At 37.3% G+C, this 23,962-nt stretch overlaps 3 protein-coding genes across 3 annotated transcripts; 1 reads left to right on the top strand and 2 right to left on the bottom strand.

Moving 5' to 3' along the window:
* Window positions 1-3,179: 3,179 nt before the first annotated feature.
* LOC135585940 (protein KTI12 homolog) lies at window positions 3,180-9,146 on the bottom strand. The gene is made up of 10 exons (XM_065141553.1): window positions 9,052-9,146; window positions 8,770-8,957; window positions 7,841-7,944; window positions 6,361-6,417; window positions 6,099-6,184; window positions 5,708-5,793; window positions 4,981-5,096; window positions 4,392-4,442; window positions 4,230-4,315; window positions 3,180-3,496 (listed from the first exon to the last, which is right to left on the bottom strand). Exons 2-10 carry the CDS (start codon window positions 8,921-8,923, stop codon window positions 3,328-3,330), a joined length of 909 nt encoding a protein of 302 aa, XP_064997625.1. The 5' UTR covers window positions 8,924-8,957; window positions 9,052-9,146; the 3' UTR covers window positions 3,180-3,327.
* Window positions 9,147-11,852: 2,706 nt separating this feature from the next.
* LOC135586859 (uncharacterized) lies at window positions 11,853-14,124 on the top strand. Its single transcript, XM_065144318.1, has 3 exons — window positions 11,853-11,980; window positions 13,476-13,787; window positions 13,888-14,124. Exons 1-3 carry the CDS (start codon window positions 11,975-11,977, stop codon window positions 14,029-14,031), a joined length of 462 nt encoding a protein of 153 aa, XP_065000390.1. The 5' UTR covers window positions 11,853-11,974; the 3' UTR covers window positions 14,032-14,124.
* A 3,058-nt stretch (window positions 14,125-17,182) lies between these two features.
* LOC135634110 (protein YLS7-like) lies at window positions 17,183-23,383 on the bottom strand. Its single transcript, XM_065144317.1, has 3 exons — window positions 22,006-23,383; window positions 19,249-19,526; window positions 17,183-18,390 (listed from the first exon to the last, which is right to left on the bottom strand). The coding sequence occupies exons 1-3, from the start codon at window positions 22,538-22,540 to the stop codon at window positions 17,599-17,601; spliced, it is 1,605 nt and encodes a 534-aa protein (XP_065000389.1). The 5' UTR covers window positions 22,541-23,383; the 3' UTR covers window positions 17,183-17,598.
* Between the last annotated feature and the right edge of the window lie 579 nt (window positions 23,384-23,962).

Genomic DNA, 23,962 nt, shown 5'->3' with positions numbered 1-23,962 from the left:
CACATCATGTCATTCAATAACGAATCTCTCACTTGATTTTGATGTGACCGGAGACACATAGCTCAAATGATGAGGGCATGCCCTACAAATAGCATCCCCATCCAACCGAAGGTGGTTTTGAAGATCCCCATTCCTGCCATGGTAATAGTTAGTGAGATATAGAGGACATTCCAACAGTTGTAGCATATAATACCTTGAAATCAGGGATCTTTAGGACCTACCATGATAAAAAAAAATACAAGGATTTCTAATTCAATGAAGGAGATGTGATATATTGTTTTATGATTGAAGAATGACTCTTTGAGTACAAATTGTTACAAGTTTAGCTTTAATTTTAATGGGAAACTATTTTTTATCTAATCGAATATAGATATGTATCGTGTCGGTTGTAATATTTTTTTTATTTCTTATACTTCTTATATCTAAATGTAATAATAAATATTTAAGACCTAAGGTTAGTTTATCGCTATAATGACATATCATATTGAAACTTTAGATTTTACAATGTTCATCTTTATATTTTACAGTACTTATTAAGTATTTATTTAAATATCTTTTTCTGACATCTTGAGGTTCGACGGAGCGATGATGATAGTTTGCTCATATATTCATGTATTTTCTAACATGTTTTCTCTTTCGTGAGTTCTTAAGAGACCCTATAAGTTGCATGGATATTGATATTTTATAGGTAAATATGTAAAAGTATTATACGACTTAAAGAAAAAAAATTAACTATGTGATAAACAGAAAGTCGATAGTATTAATTTTTTATTATTATTCAGTTTTATTGGAGAGATCAATAACATTATGAGTCACATTAAGAACCACAAATTTCTTTTCATCGATCATAATAAAAATTATTTAGATCTATAGAACCTTTTCAAAAATGTCAATGTCATAATAATAATTAATTTTGTCTTATTTATCAACAACTCATAATCATATACAAATATAAGAATTTTCCGTTTTATCTTTTTCTCTTAATTATATACCATCATTTCGTTTTATCTCTGCATGTGTTATTTTGTTCATAAATATATTAATCCATAAATGTTATTTTTGTGTCTTCCTAACATTATAATAATAGAAGATATTTCTGTAATCATTCATCAAAGTTGTCTCAAAGGCTACCATCCTTTGAGCATGCCAACACAAATCCCGTGAACTCCATGAGAAGAGGATGAATCCAGTCTCATCACCTGTTTCATGCCCATCCACCATCTATGAATCTTCTAATCGAACTATGTATGATAAACAATAATCCAAAAGAAAGATGCTTTTGCTCACATCACCTACTTAAACACTCCTTTAAACAAAAGTTGGATCATCTTATCAGACAGCGAAACCACATCACATCATCGAACAAAGCTGACGACAGCCAGTATTATTCACTGGGAGTCCATCCATTAATGAGCTTGCGATATCTCAATACATGTATGAATCAGTTTACGTGGTTGAGATGGTATATATATCCTTGCCAAAGGATCAAATACATTACCAGCAATGTGCATCAAACACTTGTAATCTGCATTGCAATGGTGTATATGTTTCTTGTTCTTCAATTACTTTGGCATGTGATCAAACACAAGCATTAATTTGTTTCACATGATTACAAGTGGAGAATAATGTCTAGTAGATGTATTAAGGTAGCAGCAGATAGCATAGCATAGCATAGACCTACCCACCCGTGATCGTTTAGCAGCTTGGAATCACGTAAAGGATACAAAAGGGGTCTGAGAGAGAGAGAGAGAGAGGGAAGGAAGCAATTGCTTCGCTGTTGGAAAGCTACTGCTCTCTTGGACGTGCTCCCTCGTCTCCAAAGCTAATGACATATATGAGCTGAGTCGTATCCTTTGGCGGCAAGCTAATAAGAATGAAGCTTCGCCATCAACCTTGCTTGCTTGTAATGTCGAACACCATCCTGTAATGACTTCGACTGGTGCATCGATTGGATGATGAGGATGACAGGATCCAGCCGCCGGAGAAATCCTGGCCGATCATCTTCGGTGATCCCGTCTGTTTCTTCCAATCACATAATAATACTCGTGAGAAAGAGAGAAGCATTGCATTTGGAAGGTCTACAAAAGGCAACAACAAAAAAAAGGCAATATACATAATCTTTGGTTTCAGAATTCTTTACATACTTATCCTTTCGAAATTAGTCCTTTTAAAATTTTAATATGTCATATATATATATATATATATATATATATATATATATATATAATTTTGTCATAATAAAAAAAAGGGATTGGTTGACTCAAATCCACGTAGGTTTGGGTAGAGCTTTGCAAAAGAGATGAACAACATGTGAACTATGGGCTACGGAGAGTCCCCTTCAAAATGTGTGCGTATCGGTACGTTATTATTGTTCCATAATCAAACAAAAAAACAGTAAAAGGTCGGCGATAATGGGACCGGGTGGGTCCCAATGGGCGATGAGTGAACCCACAAAGGGACACGTAAAGCACCTCCGACGTAGTGCTCATCCGTTCGTTGTTTTCTTCTGTTGTTTGAATTGAATGAACGAACAAGTGGAATGGCCAATATGACCGGGAGAGCTCTCGAGACGATCGTCATGGCGAGAAGCAATCAAGGAGGTCGTTGCGTGGTGAAGTCTGCAAAGACGATGTGACGCTGCAATCGCCGACAGTTCGGGTCGCGATTGGGTCGAGTCAAGATGGACTTGTCCTACCTGCTGAGGGTTGGGTGGTTCGATCGAGTCTACTGGAATGTTTCGAGTCTGTGTAGGGAGCAGAATACATTGCAGAGTGATGGTTTAAATCCAACTGGAATGATTCGTGGGATCACAGAGATTTAGACGGGATAGGATATATAATTAGGACATGAAGTCATGGTAATTAAAGAGGGACTATATAAAGAAGACAGAATGAACACAGACTTCAAAGTGCATCTATCATTTGTGCGATCGAAGAAGATGTCTGTATTATTATTATTATTTTCATAAAGAATGAATGAAAATGATTATATTATTATTATTTTTCGTAAATAATAAATGATAAGGATGAGACTTATGTATAAATATTTCCCTTTTTTTTTTGGCATAAAAAAGGGAGACTACTTCTCCATCTATTCTCATGGTGCAGAACAAACTCAATGATTTCTTGCAACATGATGAAAGGTGTAGAAGATACTCGATTTGGGGTTTAAATCCAACATCACACAATGCAACAAGGCATTTCAATGATTTATGCTATCTCAGTGTTGATCACTCACATCATGCCCAAAAAAACCAATCACCTCTTGCAGCGAGTCACAGATTTCAATTACAAGCTGAAAAGAACGAAAAAAAAAGGAGGGGTGGGGTTACCAAGTGCCAATTTCCCTGTTCAAGTAGTCCACAAACATCCTCTTTGCGCTATCTGCGTCTGATGGTGGTGGAGGGCCGCTGAGGCTGGACTGCCCTGTGAGCTTAATGAAGGTGCGCCGTAGGCTTCGGAGCTCCGGCAGCCCGATTGGTCTTTGAATGTTTATGTAGATTGGCAGTCAAGGATTTTGCTTATCAGCAATATTATGCTCAAAGTAAATGATATAAAACCATTTAAGCAAATCTAAGATTAGGTTACCAATGTCTTCATTTCAATTGTATGCACATGATAGAACCACCAATCCTATGCTGATTTCATGATGTGCCAATGTAGCATCAGTGGTGCCATGTCAAGTGATGCCATGTAGCAAACTGCCTAAACAAATACATCCATCTATTTTTTTTTTTGAGTTTTCGATATGAATCCAGTCTCCATTTCAATTGTATGCACATGATAGAACCACCAATCCTATGCTGATTTCATGATGTGCCAATGTAGCATCAGTGGTGCCATGTCAAGTGATGCCATGTAGCAAACTGCCTAAACAAATACATCCATCTATTTTTTTTTTTGAGTTTTCGATACTGTAATGACATCCTTGTATGAAATTAAATGAGAATATCTACGGCAATTTCATCATGACCTAATATTTAATGTGTGACAGGTATCAGAATTCCTTTTATGTGTTTTTCAACTGAGCCTTAGGTGAATAAACTGAAATAATGCTATATCACAGGTGAATGTTCTATGACAAAAAAAAAAGAAAGAAACATATATCAGTATAATAAAACTGAAAATGTATGCAATTTAATTAGATGCCAAAAGTCGAGCTTGAGACTAATATCTTGGCTGACCATTAAGCTACTAAAACTCCATTTAGCTTCCAAGAAAAAGGATATGGTGGGTAAATGTTGGCCAAGAGATATCCTATTCACAGCTCCTGCAAGACCTTGAGATTGCACTTCAACAATCATGTTGATCACCTCCTGTAAAAGAAACAAAAGTGTACATCAGCAGGTTCTAACAGCCCCTAGAAAAGAGAGATCATATTACAAACAGTACCTGTGTTGCTCTGTCCATCTCGTAAAGGGAATTGGCATCTGTTGTATGTGCCTAAAAGATTTTATGGAATCAGAAATAATAGTTATCCAACAAAGAAAATAAAACAAAAAGGTATAAAGACATGCTTGTAAAATTTCAGAATCTCCAGGGGAGAAAATGGAAGAGTTCACTACCCAAAGTGCACTATTGATTTGTCAAATTCAAATTCATAATCTCTCTTACTTAAAAGGCTTAATGTCCTCATCAATGAGAACCAACACATACTACATATCTTATTATCAATCCCTAGAAGGCAGCATATGAGACCCCTGTCCAGATTACCACAGGGCCGAAACAACCTAATCTCATGTTATCAACAGTAAACCCACTTAACCCCATATAATAATCCAATCCATCTTCAACTCCCTATGTGAGCATCAAGCTTCAAATAGCTACTACCTCTCCCAGAATAACTTAAATTACTGTAGATATTCATGTTCAGGTATCAAGATAATCAAAACAAATAATGGTGAGGATTAAAAGAAAAAGCCTCATGTTAATTTACTGGCATGATTTGATAAATATCATGTATCAACATAAATGTACTTACAGTCTGAGTAGCAATAGTAGGCTGAAGGACTCTAACATCTCGGGATTTTGAATCAACCTTTTTTGTGAGGTAGGATACAGCATCAGCAATTACCGGAGAAGACTCTCTTATTTCATCTTACAGGAAGAGACAATAGATATTTTTTAGCAAAAGACCGGTGTTTCTCAAGACAAAATAAAAATAGTGACAATTAGGTGGCTTGACATGTTTTAATCCATAGTTGCAACAACTTGATTCCTGAGTATCACATTAGTTATTTTTCGTAGTCAAGTAATTTATTAACTTGAGACTGAATAAAAAAGAACCTTTTAGATTTTTAACAATTTTAACTGCGAGATCTAGTATAAAGGAACTAAGAGTATTACAAGTTAACAATTAAAAGAAAAAACTGCAACAAAAATTTACATAATCAATTAGGTTCTTGTCCTTTATCTTAGTTGCCAATGTCAACTACTCTTCACGAGAAACAATACAAAGAAAAGTTAGCAAGAAATAAATCTCTGTTGCCTAATCAATAGATTTTTTTGGCTATCTAAAAGAATAAAAAAAGGTACAAACTCTTCTTCCAGTTTAGTAGATTTCACCCATAAAAATTATTGTCATGCCTAAATCATAATTGTTGAATATAAATCCTTGGCTACGACTTACATTTAGGATTAGCTAAATGCTCGAGAAGCTTTCAATGTCATGGCATGACATACTAAGCACAAATACAAGTGCTGGTTACCTTTAGATGGAAATAATTCAAAAAGTGGAGAATCCCAGCGGTTCCTTCTGTCTGGTTTCTCAAATCTCCGCACTAAATCCTCAAATCTGTTAAGGACACATTCATCATATAGTTGTCATTCTTTTCTGAGCAAGAGAACAGCTGATAAAAGGATTCAAAAAAATAAGATGGTATTGTCAATAGTTTTGTAGTTTTAGATGAGGCAAGATATTGTTTTGCATAACCAAATATGAAATTGAGACAACTCATCCGACAAAATAACTTCCAACAGATTTTCAAAGAACATTTTTACTCACAGGGTAAGTCGAAGAAATGTATCTGATGTAGGATGGAATACCAAGATAAGTGATCGCAGAGCAAAACTGAAAAGGAAGAGAAATTCCCCACTTACATTTTTGTGTCATATGAAGATTCTCCCATTTCCCCACGCTTTCTGTTCCATTCCCGACAGCTATCTTCGTCAGTGTCACAAAACACCTGAAACATGACTTGATAATGATAAAGGCATCATCTTTCATCTAAATGTTAATCTACAGCAATAGAAAACAACACTGATCATCACACTTAGATCAGCCTTCTGCTATATAGAAAATTCCAATCTTAGTTGTATAATAATGAAGTCACTTAGAGAAGCAGCGTAGATAATTAATTACCACACAGTATCTTATCCCAGAAGCTCGAGCAAGGCACCATAACTCATATCTATAACCCTGCATGTTGCATGTATAAAAGAGTGGATACAGAGTATTCATTTAGAAAAGACTACAAATGCATAAGAAATAGTAAGGTATTCAAAAGCAGGTAACAAAACAATCCCAAAAAAAAGAAAATAATATATCCATCAACGAAAATGGCAACCCGTTCATAGAATTCACTCTAATATTTTTACATGAACAGGTTGATTCACATTAGGAATCATGATCGAGATTAAGCACTTGCAAATGATGCATAAAATTCTGCTCACAGTTCAGTCAGTCCAAAAACTTCATTATGCATAGAACTTCTCAATACCAACAATAAAATGAAGTTTCCTACCAACTAAGCAAAATAAAAAGAAAAGTACAAGAACTTAAAAGAAAATCAAATATGATGTGACAATCATAAACCACCAACTTTCTTGAAGGAAAAAAAATGATCTTATCATGCTTCACTATGTAAAAAATTTTAAATAATGTAAAAGGGAAAAAGAGTTCATTGAGAACTCTTTCTTCACCCCCATGAGTTAATCCTATTTACTTGAGCAAGTTAAAAGCTACTAGGACTTCACTGCATGTGTATCCAGTGATTAAAAAAAAGTACAGAATTTTGTTCCACCAGTTGATTAAGAAGTCAAATACCTGACTCAGTTGCAGTCTATACTCTCTAGTTGAATAATAAAAGCAGACACCAAATGGCTTAAATGAAATATATATTAAATTGAATAAATTAATTAACCCATCCAACTGAAGCCAGATGCACACAAGAAATGGTCACACTGCTTGATGAAACCAAATTGATTTACCCAATAAAATGGCCACTAACTTAGTGAAACCAAATTGACTAGATCTTACAAAATACCTGACTGCACCAGTACTTTGTCTAATTCAAACACTGCAAGACTCACTGAATTAAAGCGGACATCAGAATTTTAAAAGAAAATATTGCTGTCCAAAAGGAGGCAAATTAGAAAACTGAGGGAGCACCGGGGACCCACTGAATTAAATCGGCCATCAGTATTTAGAAAATATATATAATGTTGTCCTAAGGGGAAGAAAATTAGCAAGAACAAGGAGCTAAGATCTTAGGATACCCAGAATTAGGGTGCTCGAATTTAAGTTCATTTTTCTTGAAAACTTGTCATGTCTCATTAAATGTTCCTGCAATTTCAGCTCTTGAAAATATTGCCAATCTGGTGACCATATAATTTTCTCACATGCACCATGCCACCATGCTAGCATAAATACTTCTTAATAAACCTGTGAATATATAGATTGTATAGCACAATTTAGTACAAATGAACTGATGTCTAGATCTAGACATTTCACATGCTAGATAAAATCAATAAACTCAACAAATCCAGACATGATTGACTTTACAAAAATGTGTTATCAATACTGACAATTAAAATGAAGTAAGAAATGCCATATTTCTCACCTTAATGTTGTTCAAAGAGTCCACAATGATAATGCTGCTTTTAGATAATGATCTATCAACTTCTGATCTAAGCACACCCCTCAAGTTTTTCTCCATGGGCATATCTACCAAATAAACACAATAAGCACAAAATTAAGGAAACAAAATTCTGAGGCAGCCATAAATACAAGTCATACGGCATCAAGTTTATTCTTCCCATCAAAATTTACACTTGTAGACACTCAACAACAGCAGGGTACTATTTATTTTTTCCTGGATATACAACATTACAGCTTATAGTTCACCTGCATTCTTTTACTTTTTGCCACACCCGGACAATGTTTTAGGAGGCACTATGGAAGCAGCCGTTGCATTATTAAGCAATCAAAATTGAAAATTGAAAGTCCAAAACGCCCACTGTTGAATCAGTAAAAAGTAACAACTTTAAGAAATCCTAAAGCGTGAGAATAACCAATCAAACACAGTTCCATCCATGCTTGCTCTTCATGTCACGCCTCTCTATTCACGAACACAATTTGCAAGAGGGTTGCACACCCAAAAATATAGGGGCGGACCAACAACCTCTGTAATCTCTCCTACTTGTCTCTTTATAAGCATTCTTTAACCAAATCAACGGACTCAAATTGTGTTTCACACCAGTTCTCCATCACAAAGTATGACCATATATTATTCCATTTAATAACAAACCAACTCAATTTTCAGCTTGCAAGTGAAGAACAAGAAGTTAATCCATGTAAGTTATGTAACAACAGGTCGAATTAGTAAATGCACGAGAAAGTTCGACTTAATTTTTTGGGCAAATTTCTTTCTTTCTCGAAAAAATATATACAAAAGGATTAAAAAAACTCCTTTTGTAATACATAATCCAAATTACTCGTAAGAGAGACATACATGAAAGATGCAATCACAAGAACGGTGGGCGAGAGTACCAGCATAGCTTTGGTTGCGGCCAAGGTGGAGGGAGGACTCGTCGATGATCCTGACCGTGGGTTTCGGATCCACGGCTTGGAGAGCGTCGGCGAGGCAGGCCGCGGCCGTCGACTTTCCGCTGCAAGGCTGCCCGCAGATCACCACGAGAGCCATCCAAGACCAACAACGAACCCTAAGAGCAGGAACTCTGATCAAAGAGGATTCAATACCGTAAGGCCCAACTGGATATGCCCCACCAACAGCGAATCTGATTCAAATAAATCGAAGGAAAAGGGTCGGACAGGGGCCGGAAATTCGAGCGATGACGGCGGCACGAGAGAAGCGATGCGACCGACTATGGATTCGGGCCTCGGGCCGCAATTTATGTTGGCTTTGCTGCTTCACAACTTTAAGATCTAAAATTATAGAAGGATACAAAGCTATATATAACTAACTAAATAAATAAATATATTTATTGATTTATACATATATATACACATATATATGCATATATATACATGTATACATACACACATAAATATATATATATATATATATGTATATATACATATATATATATATATATGTATATATATATATATATGTATATATATACATACACACACACGTAAAATAAATAAATAAATAAATAAATTTATATATAAATATTAAAAAAAATAAGTTTAAGGGTTTTTTTTTTCTTTGACGTCTAAGCAGTAAATTCTCTATTCATAAAAGAAAATACTTGTTTGTAAATCACATCATAATTTATACTGCATATTTTATAAGGCAAGTAACTTCCTAATCACTTTATGATTTTAGATATGTCAATCATCTCAGTTGGTAAGGATTAGTGAAATCCAAAGGTCCAATCTCATTTTTTTTATCACTTATCTTCTTAAAATAAATTCATTAAAATGAAATAGAAGAATAATGTATAGTAATTCTACTGTTTAGTGTTCAGTGCAACCGAGACTTGGTTGCTTGAACCCAATTGAAATCTGAATCCCAAGGATCTAAGATAAAATCATATGTAGATTTTTAGGTCCAAGATATATGAACATCAGAATTTTTTTTGGACTCTAACTTGCCTTCACAACAATTTATATAAATGCTGCATTGTTTACTACCTATTCATTGTTTTGTATTTAAAATAATTGTCTTAATGGGATTTTTTTTTTATGTTTCTACCTTTGTTCTCATTCTTGTTTTCTGTACACATTTTTCTTCTTTCCTTCTTCCACCTCATAGTATTTCTGTTATCTTTCTTAGTTTGCATGAAAATTTCCTTTTTCTTGAAAGTGATTTTGATATTAAAATGACATGAACTTGTTTTTGTTATACCTGATCATATTTTGCTACTATTTGTACATTCCTAGTCTTGCTCGATTGTTCTAGTTCTGTTCATGATCTTGAGGAATTCATTGGTAAATAAAAATAAAAAATTTCAATTCTTTTTCCACCCTATTTTGTTCAATTGTTCTGAATCATTGGAAGCCCTCAAGAGAAAATCTATGAAACATGACCATAGGAACTTGTCAATTTGTTCTTACTGTAGCAACTCAATGAAATTATCAAACAGTTTCAACATCCTATTTTGTTTGAGATCAGTGCTGTTCAAGTGTTCCAAATCAGTTCAAGCTCTCGAGGAAAATATATGGAAACTCATTGGAAAAACTTGTTGCTTTGATTTTAACTGCAGTAAAGTTTAGACCAGTTGAAAGTCCTTTTACCCATGATTGGAACTGCTTTTCTTAGGTGACTGTGTCAACTTTATGCTACTCTCCTCTTTGGAGTGGCAGGGAGACCATGAATGTGACCCACACATGCATGGTCTTGCAGGAAGACTGCAGCACAAGTGCCCTTTTCCTTTTCAATCATGCTTCTCCCCAATTTCTTAGTGAACTTTGCATCATGTGCTTCTAACTCTTGTCTCTCTTGTGACAATGATCCACAAGCTTTAGAGGTAAGATGAATATAATTGTTAGTCATGTCAATGATTTGCTGAAGAAAAAAAAATAGATTGACCTCTTGCTTTATATTTTTTCGTTTCCTTCTTGAATAATAAAGAACAGTTTCAGCTTTTGCTTTCAGTACAAGAAATTCTCATCTGAATCTGATGAGGATTTGGAGCTTTGTTGGCTGTCTTATCATGAGGGCATAAGGTGGCAAAAGCTTTGATGTTCTTAGCTAGTCTATCCATTTGCTTTTCTTCTTAGCAAAAGAAGTTTACAAGCTTGAATGTGGAGATGTTGTTCTGAAATTGGTCAGCAATCTGTAATGTCTTTTCTTTTTTCCTTTCATTGGAAGTCAACTCTTCTGTCATGGTGCTCTAAACTACTAAAACATATCAAGTGAATGAACTCTTGGATATTGGATGTGTTTGGGTCAAACATTCTTAGGATTCCATCTTTTTTGTGCTACTTTTCAGATTTAAAAGCTTTGTCCCCTTGTTTCATTTCTTCTCTTTCCCCCCAGTTGATTGGCTATTCACCTGTGAGAATGCTTTGTATTCTTCTGAATCATTTCACATGGATTTGATGCAGGTAAAAAGACCCAGTGCTCCAGAGATACATGGTTGGACTTTTCCTTTATGTCATGTTAATGGGGTTAACATGTTTTTTCCTCTTCCATATGGAAACAAAGGATGTGGAGTTACATTGAGGAAGGCATCGGTTGGAAGACTGAACACCACCACCCTTCTCTTCCAACTACAATGTTCATGTGTACTGCACAGAAGCAATCAAAACTTATTTTACAGAGGGAAAGTCACATCAGTGTCTCATAAACTCTTCCTTGAAATAAAAAATCCACAGGCATCCACTGACCTCTTGGACATGGTTATTGGCTTGTGGACAGTGGACCCCCGTTGCTTCCTTGTCTTCCTACTTCTGTTCTGATCAGACAACCTACCATTATAGCTGCTCTTGTTCTTATTCATAGATTATCCTTTCGAAGCAAATGATGTTTGCTCACTCACATGCTTTGGCAATTCCTTGTACCCTTCTTGGTTACTCCAAATGAATAATTTGGTCATTTGTTTTCCTGTTTCTGACAAGGACTTAGGGCACTGCAACATGTATCATCATCATCATCATCATGAATGAGAAAACATTCGGGGAATAGGATATCTTTTGGGGTTTTTGCCGATCATGTGCACCTCTTTGAGTCTTTTTAGGTGATCCATTCCTTTCGTCTCCTGAATCATGGTACCTCTACCGATGCATGTCTGTAAGATCTCTCACCTCAGATCATTACCATCTCTCTCTCTCTCTCTCTCTTTCCTTCTTGTAGTGTCACTTTAGCTGTTACTATATGCTTTTTTGGTTGAGTTGAGTTGATACTGTATGTGATCAATCATTCTTTTGCCAAACCCAAAGCATTATACACTAAACACTGATAGTTTTGTCCCATGCCTGCAGCCTTCCATCAGTGTTGAAATTTATATCTTGAGCTGCAGCTTTTCTTTTCCATAGTGGTGGTGGAAGTCTGTAGGATACTACTGCCTCTGATCTTTGTTTATCCCTTTACCCCACCATGACATTGCCTAAGTAATCTTTTGGAGTGAAGAATGGCTTTTAAAGTGACCAATCAATCCCCCCACACCCCCCCAGTCATGCCTGTGATCATCCATTGTCATTGCTCAGGAACAAAGTACTGTTTGTCATGAGAGGCAAGGAGGTTGTTGACTGGAGAGCATCAAAGGAGATCGGAGATAGCCAAATGCTTTCTTTTCTGTAGTCCATGGTAGCCAGTTTGAGAAGTGTTGATTGCAATCGAGTTCTGAGTTCAAGCATCTGACAGGTTTTTCTTTCTTTCTTTCCATTCTTTGCTTTTTTCCTTCTTGCCAGTTCATATTCATTTCTGTTCAATCAAATCAATGTGGAAGTCTGCTTCTTGTTTGCCACTCACCTTTCAAACCATTGCAATCATCATTTGCTGGAGCATTTGCAGCTTGTTCACAGATTGAAACTTCCTCTCCATCATCACCAAACCACAGTTCTTCACAATGATGTTGTTTGTAGAAGCAATTTGGGTTTCATACATCAGAAAGGAAGTTTCAGCTTGTGTTTCTGTATTTCTGTTGCTTCAGAGATACTTCCATAATATACTTGTTTGAACTGACTTGAAAGTTCTGCATGATCTGATAGGAACGATTTTAGCTAACTTGGAAAACTGAATGAAAATTTACACTTGCATATCAGTTGTTATCAAATGAAATCAATTAGCACTCCAATCTGTGATCTATCACAGAAGCCAATGCAAATGTTGAGACTCTGATCCATGTTCTATCTGAGTGGATGCTACATTTCCTTCTTCTGTTCAGATGTCATGTTTTCTCCATTCTTTCTTCAACTTGTTTACAACGTAGCATCTCCAGATGCATTTGGCAGTGATCCAAACTATCCTGCTCAATTAATAGATGAGACAAATGCACTTGTATGGCATGCTGTGTCATATCCCTGAGGTGAAGAAAAATGCAGGGTCAAGGTTCACCATTCCCAATAATTCTTCTTGTATACTGATGGTTATTTAAGGCAATAGATCCTCCCCTCTTGTCACATTCTTTACATCCTGCAAAACCAATTATATCATTCAAAGCACTTGCAGGTGATAAGATTAAGCTATAGACCAGACTGATATGTAGCTGAGTTTTCTTGTTACGTACCTCCTTCCTCATGCCATCTCTTGTCTGAGATATGACTTCACAAGTGCTGGTGTGCAGGGAGAAGTTGCCATGAATAGTTTTGGAGAGAGGCCACAGACATGGAGTGGAGACTCTGTCTCTACTCCATCAGAACTAGCTTACGGCAGGGATGGCTCTTGGAAGGACCTAGGAACATCGATGAGCGCGATCTCATTCGGTTTAGCTGCAACCGCAATCCTGATCTCCATGTTCCTCGTCATGGCGATATTTGAGCATCTGATCAAGCCAAGGGCATCTCTTCTAAGTTCTCGGCACAGTGCAACAGAATCCTCAGAGATGAGCCAACCACATGCTCAGGTTCACTTGCAGAAGTTTCAGCATCCGGTAGCAGTAAGACTTCATTATAGTTCTGCAATACTTTTGATGAACTCTATGAGGCTCCATCTGCAAGTTTCTTATAGCTCAATACAATGTCATTTGGCAATGGCAGGTTGGAACTCAGTACACAGCTGATTTCTCTGTGTTAATGCCGGGCCAGCAGTATCCTACCTTCATTGCTCAACCTGCTCCTCTTCCTTGCCCAAGAGAAGGGATTCAATGGCCACCCCATGATCCTCACATATCCTTCATGTAAATACAGGTTTTGTCTGTAATGGAATCTGCTCTCTTGGATGCAATTAAACTTTTCTTTCAGGCCAAACAATAAAAGGAAGGCTTGTTTATATCAGTTGTCACTATAACCCTTCTTAACAGTCCAGTGACATACAATATCTTGGCAACATTTGCCAGCTCCTGATCAGATTATCCTGTTTACTGCTACAAACCATTTGATGGGAACAAAACAATACATAATCTGAAAACATAATCCTTATGATTCTAGCAATAGGAAGATAATCTACTTTAACTGCAGAAAAAACCACTCTACATTAAAGCCCAACTGTGAAGAGCAATGTAGCTCGCGATAAGCTTGTAGCAAGTCTCAGAGGATGATAATAATTTGAAGTGAATGTAACAAAATCTTATGCAAGTCAATTGAAAACTTCTGAATGGATATTTGAGGTTCCATTTCAAATTTCATTCAGAAAATAAATTCCACATCAAATGACAAACTTCTAATTTTTCAAACAAAAAAAGGACAAGTTTATCTTTCCCTTACAAGATTTTGATTATCCTAACAAATCAGGACAAAATCATGCTTCTCATTTCTTTAGTTCAGTCGTGCTTTCAAAGTTGGTTCAGCAGTAGATCATCTGACTGCAAGAAGATGCGAATGGATGAATTTGCAATTATATGAGCTATCTCGTCTGCAGCTTCAATCCATCTTAGAGCAAGAAATGCAATTGCTTGACCTAGAAGCTAGTCCTCTTGGCCTCTTTCTGTTAGCAGAAGAAAGGAGAATGAGAGTAACCATGTTTCTGTGCATTTGTAGAAAATCTCATTGTAAAGCTGCTTCAAACAGACTTGAAGTTGCTTACTTTTATAGTCCATCTATTTTATAAGACTAGCAAACTGGAGATTATTAATCATCTTCTCTCTAGAGAATGTTGAATTGGCTAGTGTGTCAGAGCAGATGAACTGCAAATGCCAAAGCCAAGGCACCTCAGTTATGAAAGCTGCGAGATACTGCTCATGCTGATAACAGCACTATTTTTATCTTTTTCTGCCTTTTCAACAATGAACTCAGCACACTCTGCTTCCTGTGCAGCAACCTGCTTAAGTTTGATTGCATTAGTAAACTCCTTCACAAAGATCAAGCTTGTTATGGAAATATCATCCAAAGCAATGTTGAAGTTTCTGGCTCTCTCAGTCAATATCTTTTGTATTTCCTGACTCACAGCCTATCACATGTAGACATTCCTCAATTGACATCCTAATGCTGAGTAATTTCGGAGTAAGTGGTCTTGTCAAGGGCAATGACGTTCCTCATTATAACTCTTAGCATTATAATTTTGGAGCCTTTATTCACGTTCCTCAATAGTTATAATGCCAAGGGCTTGTCTTACAGAAAGTGGTCCTTAGCTTGAAAAAAAATTCCCTATTTGCAAGTTAATTTTGGAGAAAGACCATACGCTCACAACACAAGCTCGAACTCGGTAAACTTATTTAGATAATTCAGAGGAATGAAAACCAGAGAAATAGATTAAAATCCACAAGGAGCTATACACATTACATGAATAGTTATTAGACTATGAATAGGAGAGGATACAAACTGCTTAAGTTTCATTTTTGTCTCTCCAATCATGAATAGGAGAAGCTGCAGATGATCTAGGTCAGCAAACTGAATTGCATAAAAGGGAGGAAAAAAGAAAAATAATTAAATTTACATCTAATATATGAGGAAGATCAATTCACAATTATTGGCAGATAATTAACAATGAAAAATAGTTTCTAAAATAATGATATGGATGTGTGTTTGCTTGTAAAACAAGACATAGAAGATGTAAAGTCATGCTGGTGACACTAAGTTATGAAAACAAGGTATGATGTTTCCTTCCAAAAAAAAAGTTTAGCAATCAAGTAAAAGTATCATGACCCAACTAGTTTCCAGGCAAAAGGGCCGCTGAACCTTTGCCCACTATATTAGATCAATAAAATAAAAAAAATATACATTATTTCTATTACAAAAAGAAAGTTACTGAAAAAGGAGAGTTACCATTTGAAGATCACGATTCCCTGAAGTACTCTCTACCAGATGGAGAAGGGTACGAACATCATAAATGATTGGCCTTTTAAACCATGAAATCATTTAATGTGTTTCCTCAGGATAGACATGTATGTAAGCTTTGTGTTATATGAAAGCAAAGATCACATTCAATGCAGAAAAACTGATAAAAAATACCTATAGAACTACAGATTAAAATTAATCCTTATACGCGGTCTTAATACCAGACCTGACCACGTAATTTCTACTGTACTTACAGATTCCTTTGAATCTGTTTGAACATGGTAGATTCCTACAATGTATCATCGACAAAGTGATGCCTGATGTCCTCGTGCCTTCAGATCGTCAACTAAATCAAGTATTTACTAACACTAATTCAGAAAGGTTCTCATTAACATCAATACATGCTCTAACATATTATAACAAGAAAACATTCTTTAGGGGTTATCAAAGGCGCACTTAAAATCTACTATATTCGTGTGATTGGGTAAATGATTTGACCTTGTCCTTGCAATGCCCTGGATGCAATTGAAGACGATGGCGCGGTGACTGCCCTCGACATTGTAGAGGAGGTTATTGAGAGCAGCATAGACAGCCTTCACCAGCGTCCCAGCTGCGGGACCTTGACGTTTCTAAAGCTCATCGTTTCCTCTCCTTCCTTCGGAACCCGAATAACACCGGAGACGGGACGACGACAAACCACCAGTAAAGCCAAGAAATGGAGTTCGAAGTCGATCGAGGAAGAGAGAGGCGCTCACAGGCGACGGTGGCGGCGATTGCAGCAGCCGAAGAAGGAAATTAGGACCAAGTAATTCAAAATTAACCCGGTTTTTTCTTCAGCATCAAATAATGAACCCATACCCGACTCCAAATGCGGGTTCGAATCCGATAATTCTGGAAATCGTGGTTTGATATCCGATCCTTTGTACCAGCTATCGGATCCGGGATCTATATCCGCCTGCTAGCTTATAGGATCTAAATTTGGGGTTCACACCCGAAATTCCAAGGCACTAATCAGGAAAACTTCCTTTTCTTTACAGTAAAGCATCCGAGAAGAAAAAGATGATTGCTTGAAGAACAAATCAGTTGTTACACTACTCAAACCTAATCCAACCAGAAAACATGTCCAAATTTGTCCGAAAGACAAATCTTCCACAATAATTGTAAGTGTGACTTAAGACAACTATTTCTTCCTATCAAACAACAAATGTAGACAAGAAACTAGAAGAGATTCTATAACAAGGAATTACATAGTATACTTACTGCCTCCAATCAACAAGAAAATTTGGCAAGTGTAATTTCTGTTGACTATTTTTTCACATCAAACAACAATTCTAGACCAAGAAACTTATAGAGAATGCCCACAAAAAGCATCTAGATATTTATCACTCTACTTTGAAGATTTAGAACAGAATTCTACCGCTCAGAAAGTAGCTCTGTGTTAGCAACAGCCAACAACTCTCTGAAGGATATATTATGGTTGCATATTCTGTGCAGTGATGGACCATTAGTTGAATAGGATGTGGAGAGACAATTGACTCATTGTTTATCCTCAAACTCTCTCCGAATAACTTCTAGCAGAATCTCGTTCCAGGTATCAATCGGCCCAGGCATGCACCAATGCAGACAATCCTGCGGTGGGGGCTCCCCGTTGGGTCCCCTTTTAGTGATCTTTTTCGGATCAGGACTCCTGTATGGACCTGGATGCCCATCAGGCCTGTATCCAAACGGCTCGGTTATGTCCATCAATCTCAACTTTGAACCAGCTCTGGCCCTTTTCACTGCCCGCTCGAAGCCACTAACCTGCTTCTCATGCATCACATCAGTAAAACCATTTCTTACTACTGTGCTCACAGGCCTCACCTTTCCTGTGCATGAACCTCCAGTATTCCAAGCTCCACCCTCATAATGATCCGGTGAATAGGAGCGAACAATAGCTAGACCTGTGAAGTTTGGATGAGAGGCAATGGCAGTCAGGCAGCTCTCGACTGATACACCAAAAGCTTCAATGTTGTTAATCTGCATCTTCCCTGCTTTCTTAGGCCACCAGAGTTGTCCCCCAACAAGTGTGCCATTGAGGATATAGGCAGATTGCTTCGCAAACCAGTGCCCTGACGAAAGGACCACCACATCAAATTTTGGGAGATATTCCATGAAATCCTCATCTGGAAGGTCCAGATGAACCTTCACAACACTATCTGGGACAGACTGGAAGGTCTCAGAGGTTTTGTGTACAAGCCACGATGACCATATCCTGATGATAGTAGTGGAGGTCGATCTGAAATACCATCGTTGCATCCTACGGTTGCCTCGGTTCTTGGGAGCTTCTACCTATAAAGGTGCATAAAACATTAAATACATGACCTAAACTTCCTGGTATCATTAAATAATTAGAAAAATAAATATCAACCAGTACCAATCTATATGATAAATTCAAGCTAATACTGATTGGTACCCGAATTTTATGCCTATGTTCAGCATTCAAGTGCAGCTCAGGAAGTCAGACTTAAGTTATAATGACACTTTCACAAAACCTTACAAACACTAAAGTTTCATGAGATTGTCCTTTTGGTTTCTAGCAAAATTCAACTCAGCTCATTATCACATTATATCTTTGTAGTTGGTATTTTCTTTCATGTTCAATCAGCATGTCCTAGATGGCCACAATCATATATGGTGATCTAATTGATTTTAATTCTAAGTATATATGTTATGACACGAGTCTGATGGGCTAACTGGCCTATCAACTTTGTTTGCTCTAAACTCCTGACCAAAATGCTTAAACTGAAGTTAATAGTAATACACTCATCAGATCCTTATAAATCAATCTTAGTATTGTCCATTTCCGATGTGGGATTAATTGGAAGTATTACAATATATTAGTTAACTAAAGAAGTCTACAGAAGCTGGGACCCTTACCCTAATAAAGTTCTCAAATAAGGTTTTTACTTGTAGTACTATTGTTAATTGAATACAAGTTGGAACTACCAGGTGGACTATTTCCTCTATGTTCCTGTATACTACCTATACTCGATTTAGTCTCATATTTTGCAACTTTGTGGACCTTCAGCTATCAAATCTACAAAATAAATGTGAAGCCAACAAAATGGGGCAAAGTAGTCGCTTAGTGCTTCTCATCAACAGAATATCAGTCTATTCAGCAAGACAATTCAGGGTAAGGTAGCTTACCTGCCATAGAATGCAAAGCATGGATTCCATCTGATTTCTAGCAACGGAATCCCCAACAAAAGCTAGTGTTTTGCCCCTCATTAACTCCAAGAATTTCCTTGCATCAAAGCGTGGAAGGTTGCAGCGTTCAGGTTTCCATCTCCAGTTCTCATAGTCCTTGTCAGGTCTCCCATTTCCCTGACAATTCTGCATCTGTGTAATCATAGGGCAAGTGTTGTTTGTATACAATGGCCCAGCAGGATCATAGATCCACTTGCCACTATAAAGATCACAACTCCCTAGACAATAAGAACATGCAAATTTAAGGTGCAGAAATAATTTATTTTAAAAAGCAAATAGTATGGAGTTAAGATAAAGCACTATTATGTACTAGAGATACATTTGTCTCCAAGCTTTAGTTAGGAATATGAAACCATCTTTATATTTATCATGCATGAAATGTATAGCATCACTTAGGAGTTAAGTCAGAGTTATCAAAAGATAACTATGCACTTGGCACGTAGAGTTAAATGTTCAAAGAACACCAGATAACGTCAAACGGTGTGCTTTTTATTTTTAAATGTGTTAAGTAACTGCAATCATAATCCCAATAGACAACGAAGCATATTCATTAATTATACAAGACAAAAGGTAAATAAAGTCCTATTGCCAACATAGAAATACACACAATATTGTAATTGCAACTGACATTTTTAGCCAAAATAGTCACTTGACCATCCAATCCAATGTATTTTTAGATGCTTCTTTCACTACAAACATAAAATCAAACTGTACTTTATTCCACTAACCTTGAACAAACTTGGTACAAAATACATAGTGCAACTCTTAGAACTTCCTCCACCACATCATAAATCCACATGGAAACAGATATGTGACACGATATTGGCAGGCTTTTTATATTACTAGTCAATTTGCAGCTCAAAGTCTTCATACTTTTTCTCTGGGTTTTCTTTACATATAAATTAAAGGAAGTACCACAATCTCTTGATTATCCTCCCTCCTAATTATACTTTGGATAAGAACACAAACTAAATAAGGAGACTACATAAGACTTCGTGCACCATTTGCTTGCACTTTTACTAAGCAAAAAATGGGTATTAAGTTTAGGGCTCCAAAACATGCATATCATATTTAACAAAGAATCAGTTATATGAGCCAACAACAAATAGTGTCTCCATCAATTTTACTTTTTCCAGAAAATCTTGAAATGCTTTAATTCAGTAGCTAACATATTAATCTCTTGCTTAATAAATTGTGATTAGCAGCTTTCTGATAACCATATACAAGTGAAACACATTTCTTGCCTTCTAAGTTCTCAGGCAGCTAGAGTTCTGGATTCTTACCAGAGGATTTAAAAACTTCACCAAGACAATACATATTTTGATGACCTTGTCTTTCTTAATCCCCATCCTTATTTTCTTAGAGCATGTCATCAAAATATATGATCCTTATCAGGCATTGGTTCATATGCATCAATCTGCATGATGGGTTCATTCGCAAATGGGTCCAAAACTAAAGGTAAGGGCACCTAGTATAGTGAATCTCCATATAGCTTTACCAATCACATATACTCAATCTGACTGGCAATCCACACACCTTGAAATATCCTTATTTCTTTAACAACTGAAAGAGGAGAGATAACATAAATGTTCAAATATTCAATTTGAATCTCAGGACTTAAGAAGGCCCCATTATTCTATGTTATACAAAATTAAATAAGGCAGTCCTGTTAATAATTGAATCCACATGACCACATCAATCAATTCATGTGCTCAAAGGGCCCAAGTATAACAAATTAAATGCATATTACAACGAATTTATAACCAAAAAATTCACAAACTTCTGATTCAAAATATATAGGATCAGAACCAGAAGCATCAAATTATCCTACTTTGGATTTTTCAACATGAAGATATGAAATAATATATGTGTTACAAGGTTTGCCGTACCGGACTGTACCGCCCAGTACGGGCGGTACGTACCGGTCCGACAGGCCAGCGATACGCGGACCACTCCGTACCGTACCGACACTGAAGCAGTGTACAGTAACACTGAAGCAGTGTACAGTAACACTGTGGCAGTGTACAGTGCTCGGTACACGTGAGTGTACCGCTCGGTACACCTGGGTGTACCGAGCGGTATACCGTACCGTACCGATACCGAGCCTGGGTCGAAACGCCGGTACGGTACGGTACGGCGAACCTTGATGTGTTATATAGAAAACTAAAACCAGAATTTCATTGCTTATCTAATTTGAACCATGATAATTTTTCTTTCCACAGTCATAAATTTATGACATTGAGGACTGCAATTTTCTTCAAAATTTCACAGGCTATCATGGTAACACATATATAAAGCTCTAACTCGATGCTTTGGATGATGTACATAGGCACTTGATGTTCTCAGTCAGGGAACAGCATGAAGAAATGTGTCTTCACCAATCTTTATAAATTACATCTCTCAACAGTATCAAAATTTTGTACTTCCTATTAGCCCCAGTCTCATGTATAAGTCCTTTTCTATGTCGTCATTTTACCATTTCAATATCAATTTTCTTAGTTGAGATTGCAACAAAGATGGTGATTTAGGGGGGAAATTACAATATGAACAGCTTCATTTAAACTACCCATTTCAAAAAAAAAATAGCCTCAGCAAATGTGCAAAACAGCTGAAATTTGAACAATGTTGTTTGGCACGAAGGCTGCAGTTATCATTATTGATTAACACCCAAAACTTAGAAAAAGAAGTGATACTTACTAGAATCAACCAACCTAGAGTCTGCAGATTGAGATGAAGGGAGAACAACAGCTGATATATCATTTGAAGAGGCCAAGTCATCATCAGAGTTTCCCAAATCGCTCTTACCAGAACCATTGGAGATAGCTGGGGAAGGCAAGTCTCCAAATTGAATGACCTTTGTTAGATTAGGAGCCTCGGAGGTACTCTCACTCTTCGTTACCATCATCCCATCAGTAACACCTTTAGTGGCATCTGCAAGACTACTCGGCACATCAGGATCAGGTGAAGATTCCCTAGTGATAGTATCATTATGGCCATCTTGTGCATGATTTGGTGGCAATAACAGAACTTCAGTCTGACTATTTACAAGAGATACAGAATCGGGCATTCTATATCGATCCACACCTAACAAATAATCATGGAAGGCCGAACCGAGGAGAGATGGAACCAACACCAGTGAAGCGATGATAAGAAACAAAGCCAACCCTCCCACTGACGCAGTAATATTGAAAATGGAGCGCGCTGAAAAGTGTTTTGGAGACGACATAGTCATAATCCTAGCGAATCACCAACCTTAACAGCACCGAATTCTTTCCTACTCCTTAGAAAAGGATTCAGAATCCAAAGAAGATGCTATCTTATCTTCCCTGAAACCTACCCCTTTAGGAGATTCTTCTCGGAGAAGACAATGTAAGCACTTCTACTCCAAAAGTAAAATCCTCAACCTTGATAGCCAAATGCGACGAGGAAAATCTTCAGTTGTCTATCAAATCCCATCAAAAACAAATACAAAAATTTCAGATCTGTCAAAATATTCGCTCTAATCCCACAGCGACTCAAAAGGATTCCCACAACATGTCCTGATTCCGACTCTTAACACAATAAAAGCACAGAAACCCCTCGGGTTCCCATAATCCTTACCAGAAGAGCGAATTCCTATCCAACAAGCCTATCACATCCCCCACAAAAGAACATCCCCCGGCGTTCCTATCGTCTTCTCAGCACGTGCACCAAATTCCAAGCAAAACGCAAGAACTCCCGAAAGAGACCAAAGCAACATAAAAATCTAACTCCAATTACCTCAAATTCTAAAGCCCCCCTCTCAAAACGCCACCTTGAGATCCCCGATCCATCCGTACATGAATGCGACGGACTATACGCGTTCTATCAAGAAAAGTTGTATAATTCCTCCCCGAAGGAACCACAAAAAGACGGGAAAAGACAGAGGAAAAGCTGGAAGACAGCGACGAATCGCTTGTCGGAGAAACGATAGCGCAACAAGAAGCGATCCCACTCGAGAAATTAAAAGGCTTCCGCAACAACACGAGGGATCCCTTTTCTAGCTCTCCGAGCGATTTCATCCAAGGGGCCAAATAACAGCGCCGGACTTAGCCATCAGCCCTCGCGTTTTCTGGAAGAGCTATTAGCCGTCCGTTTCGGAAGAGGTCGTACGATGTTGTGGTCCAAGTTCGAGCACGGATCCTCTCCCGTTTGCTCATCTAAATCGTCCATTCCTCAAATCATCACGTCGAACGGTCTGTTTATATTTCCTGTATTGTTTCTGTTGGAGAGGATCCTACATCGATAGGAACAAGAGCAATTGTTGTGCCAACCCGTTGCCACATCCGAGGTGACCAGTGAAGTAACGTGGGGCCCGCGGTTCCCGTCGGTAGAGGCACACAGCTGCTCAGGGTAATTAAATGGGTTAGCGTATATGTGGTCGGCAAAAAAAAGCGTTCACCAAAGAAAAAGTGCTTTACTTTTTGATTCCCATTAATGGTTTAGCGAATAGTCCATCCTATTTGCCATGGGGTGGAAGGTAATGCCTGCCCTACCGCTGCCTCCAATCACAAGACAGGTAGGTAAGGCCTTTTGGTTCCATGACTGCATTAATTTCGTTTGCACTTCCACCAGTACAGTACACTTGGCAAGCGTACCTCTCATGATCCCCCTCACTTCCAACTGCAACAACACT

The sequence above is a fragment of the Musa acuminata genome, chromosome BXJ3-3 (assembly GCF_036884655.1).
Source record: "Musa acuminata AAA Group cultivar baxijiao chromosome BXJ3-3, Cavendish_Baxijiao_AAA, whole genome shotgun sequence".
Classification (NCBI taxonomy): Eukaryota; Viridiplantae; Streptophyta; class Magnoliopsida; order Zingiberales; family Musaceae; genus Musa; species Musa acuminata.
The sequence above is the reverse complement of the archived record's forward strand: the minus strand, read 5'-3'. Positions and strand labels throughout refer to the sequence as shown.

What these genes read in the sequence shown, in the direction of transcription:
- LOC135585940 (XM_065141553.1), bottom strand. Translation starts at nt 8,923, where the DNA reads ATGGCTCTCGTGGTGATCTGCGGGCAGCCTTGCAGCGGAAAGTCGACG. An exon ending in ACTCTTTGAACAACATTAAG is followed by an intron (nt 6,418 to 7,840) that starts GTGAGAAATATG and finishes TGCAACATGCAG; the next exon opens with GGTTATAGATATGAGTTATG. An exon ending in CTGGGATAAGATACTGTGTG is followed by an intron (nt 6,185 to 6,360) that starts GTAATTAATTAT and finishes GTCATGTTTCAG; the next exon opens with GTGTTTTGTGACACTGACGA.
- LOC135586859 (XM_065144318.1), top strand. An exon ending in AGTTTCAGCATCCGGTAGCA is followed by an intron (nt 13,788 to 13,887) that starts GTAAGACTTCAT and finishes TGGCAATGGCAG; the next exon opens with GTTGGAACTCAGTACACAGC.
- LOC135634110 (XM_065144317.1), bottom strand. Translation starts at nt 22,540, where the DNA reads ATGACTATGTCGTCTCCAAAACACTTTTCAGCGCGCTCCATTTTCAAT. An exon ending in CTCTAGGTTGGTTGATTCTA is followed by an intron (nt 19,527 to 22,005) that starts GTAAGTATCACT and finishes CTTATTGTCTAG; the next exon opens with GGAGTTGTGATCTTTATAGT. An exon ending in TGCTTTGCATTCTATGGCAG is followed by an intron (nt 18,391 to 19,248) that starts GTAAGCTACCTT and finishes GCACCTTTATAG; the next exon opens with GTAGAAGCTCCCAAGAACCG.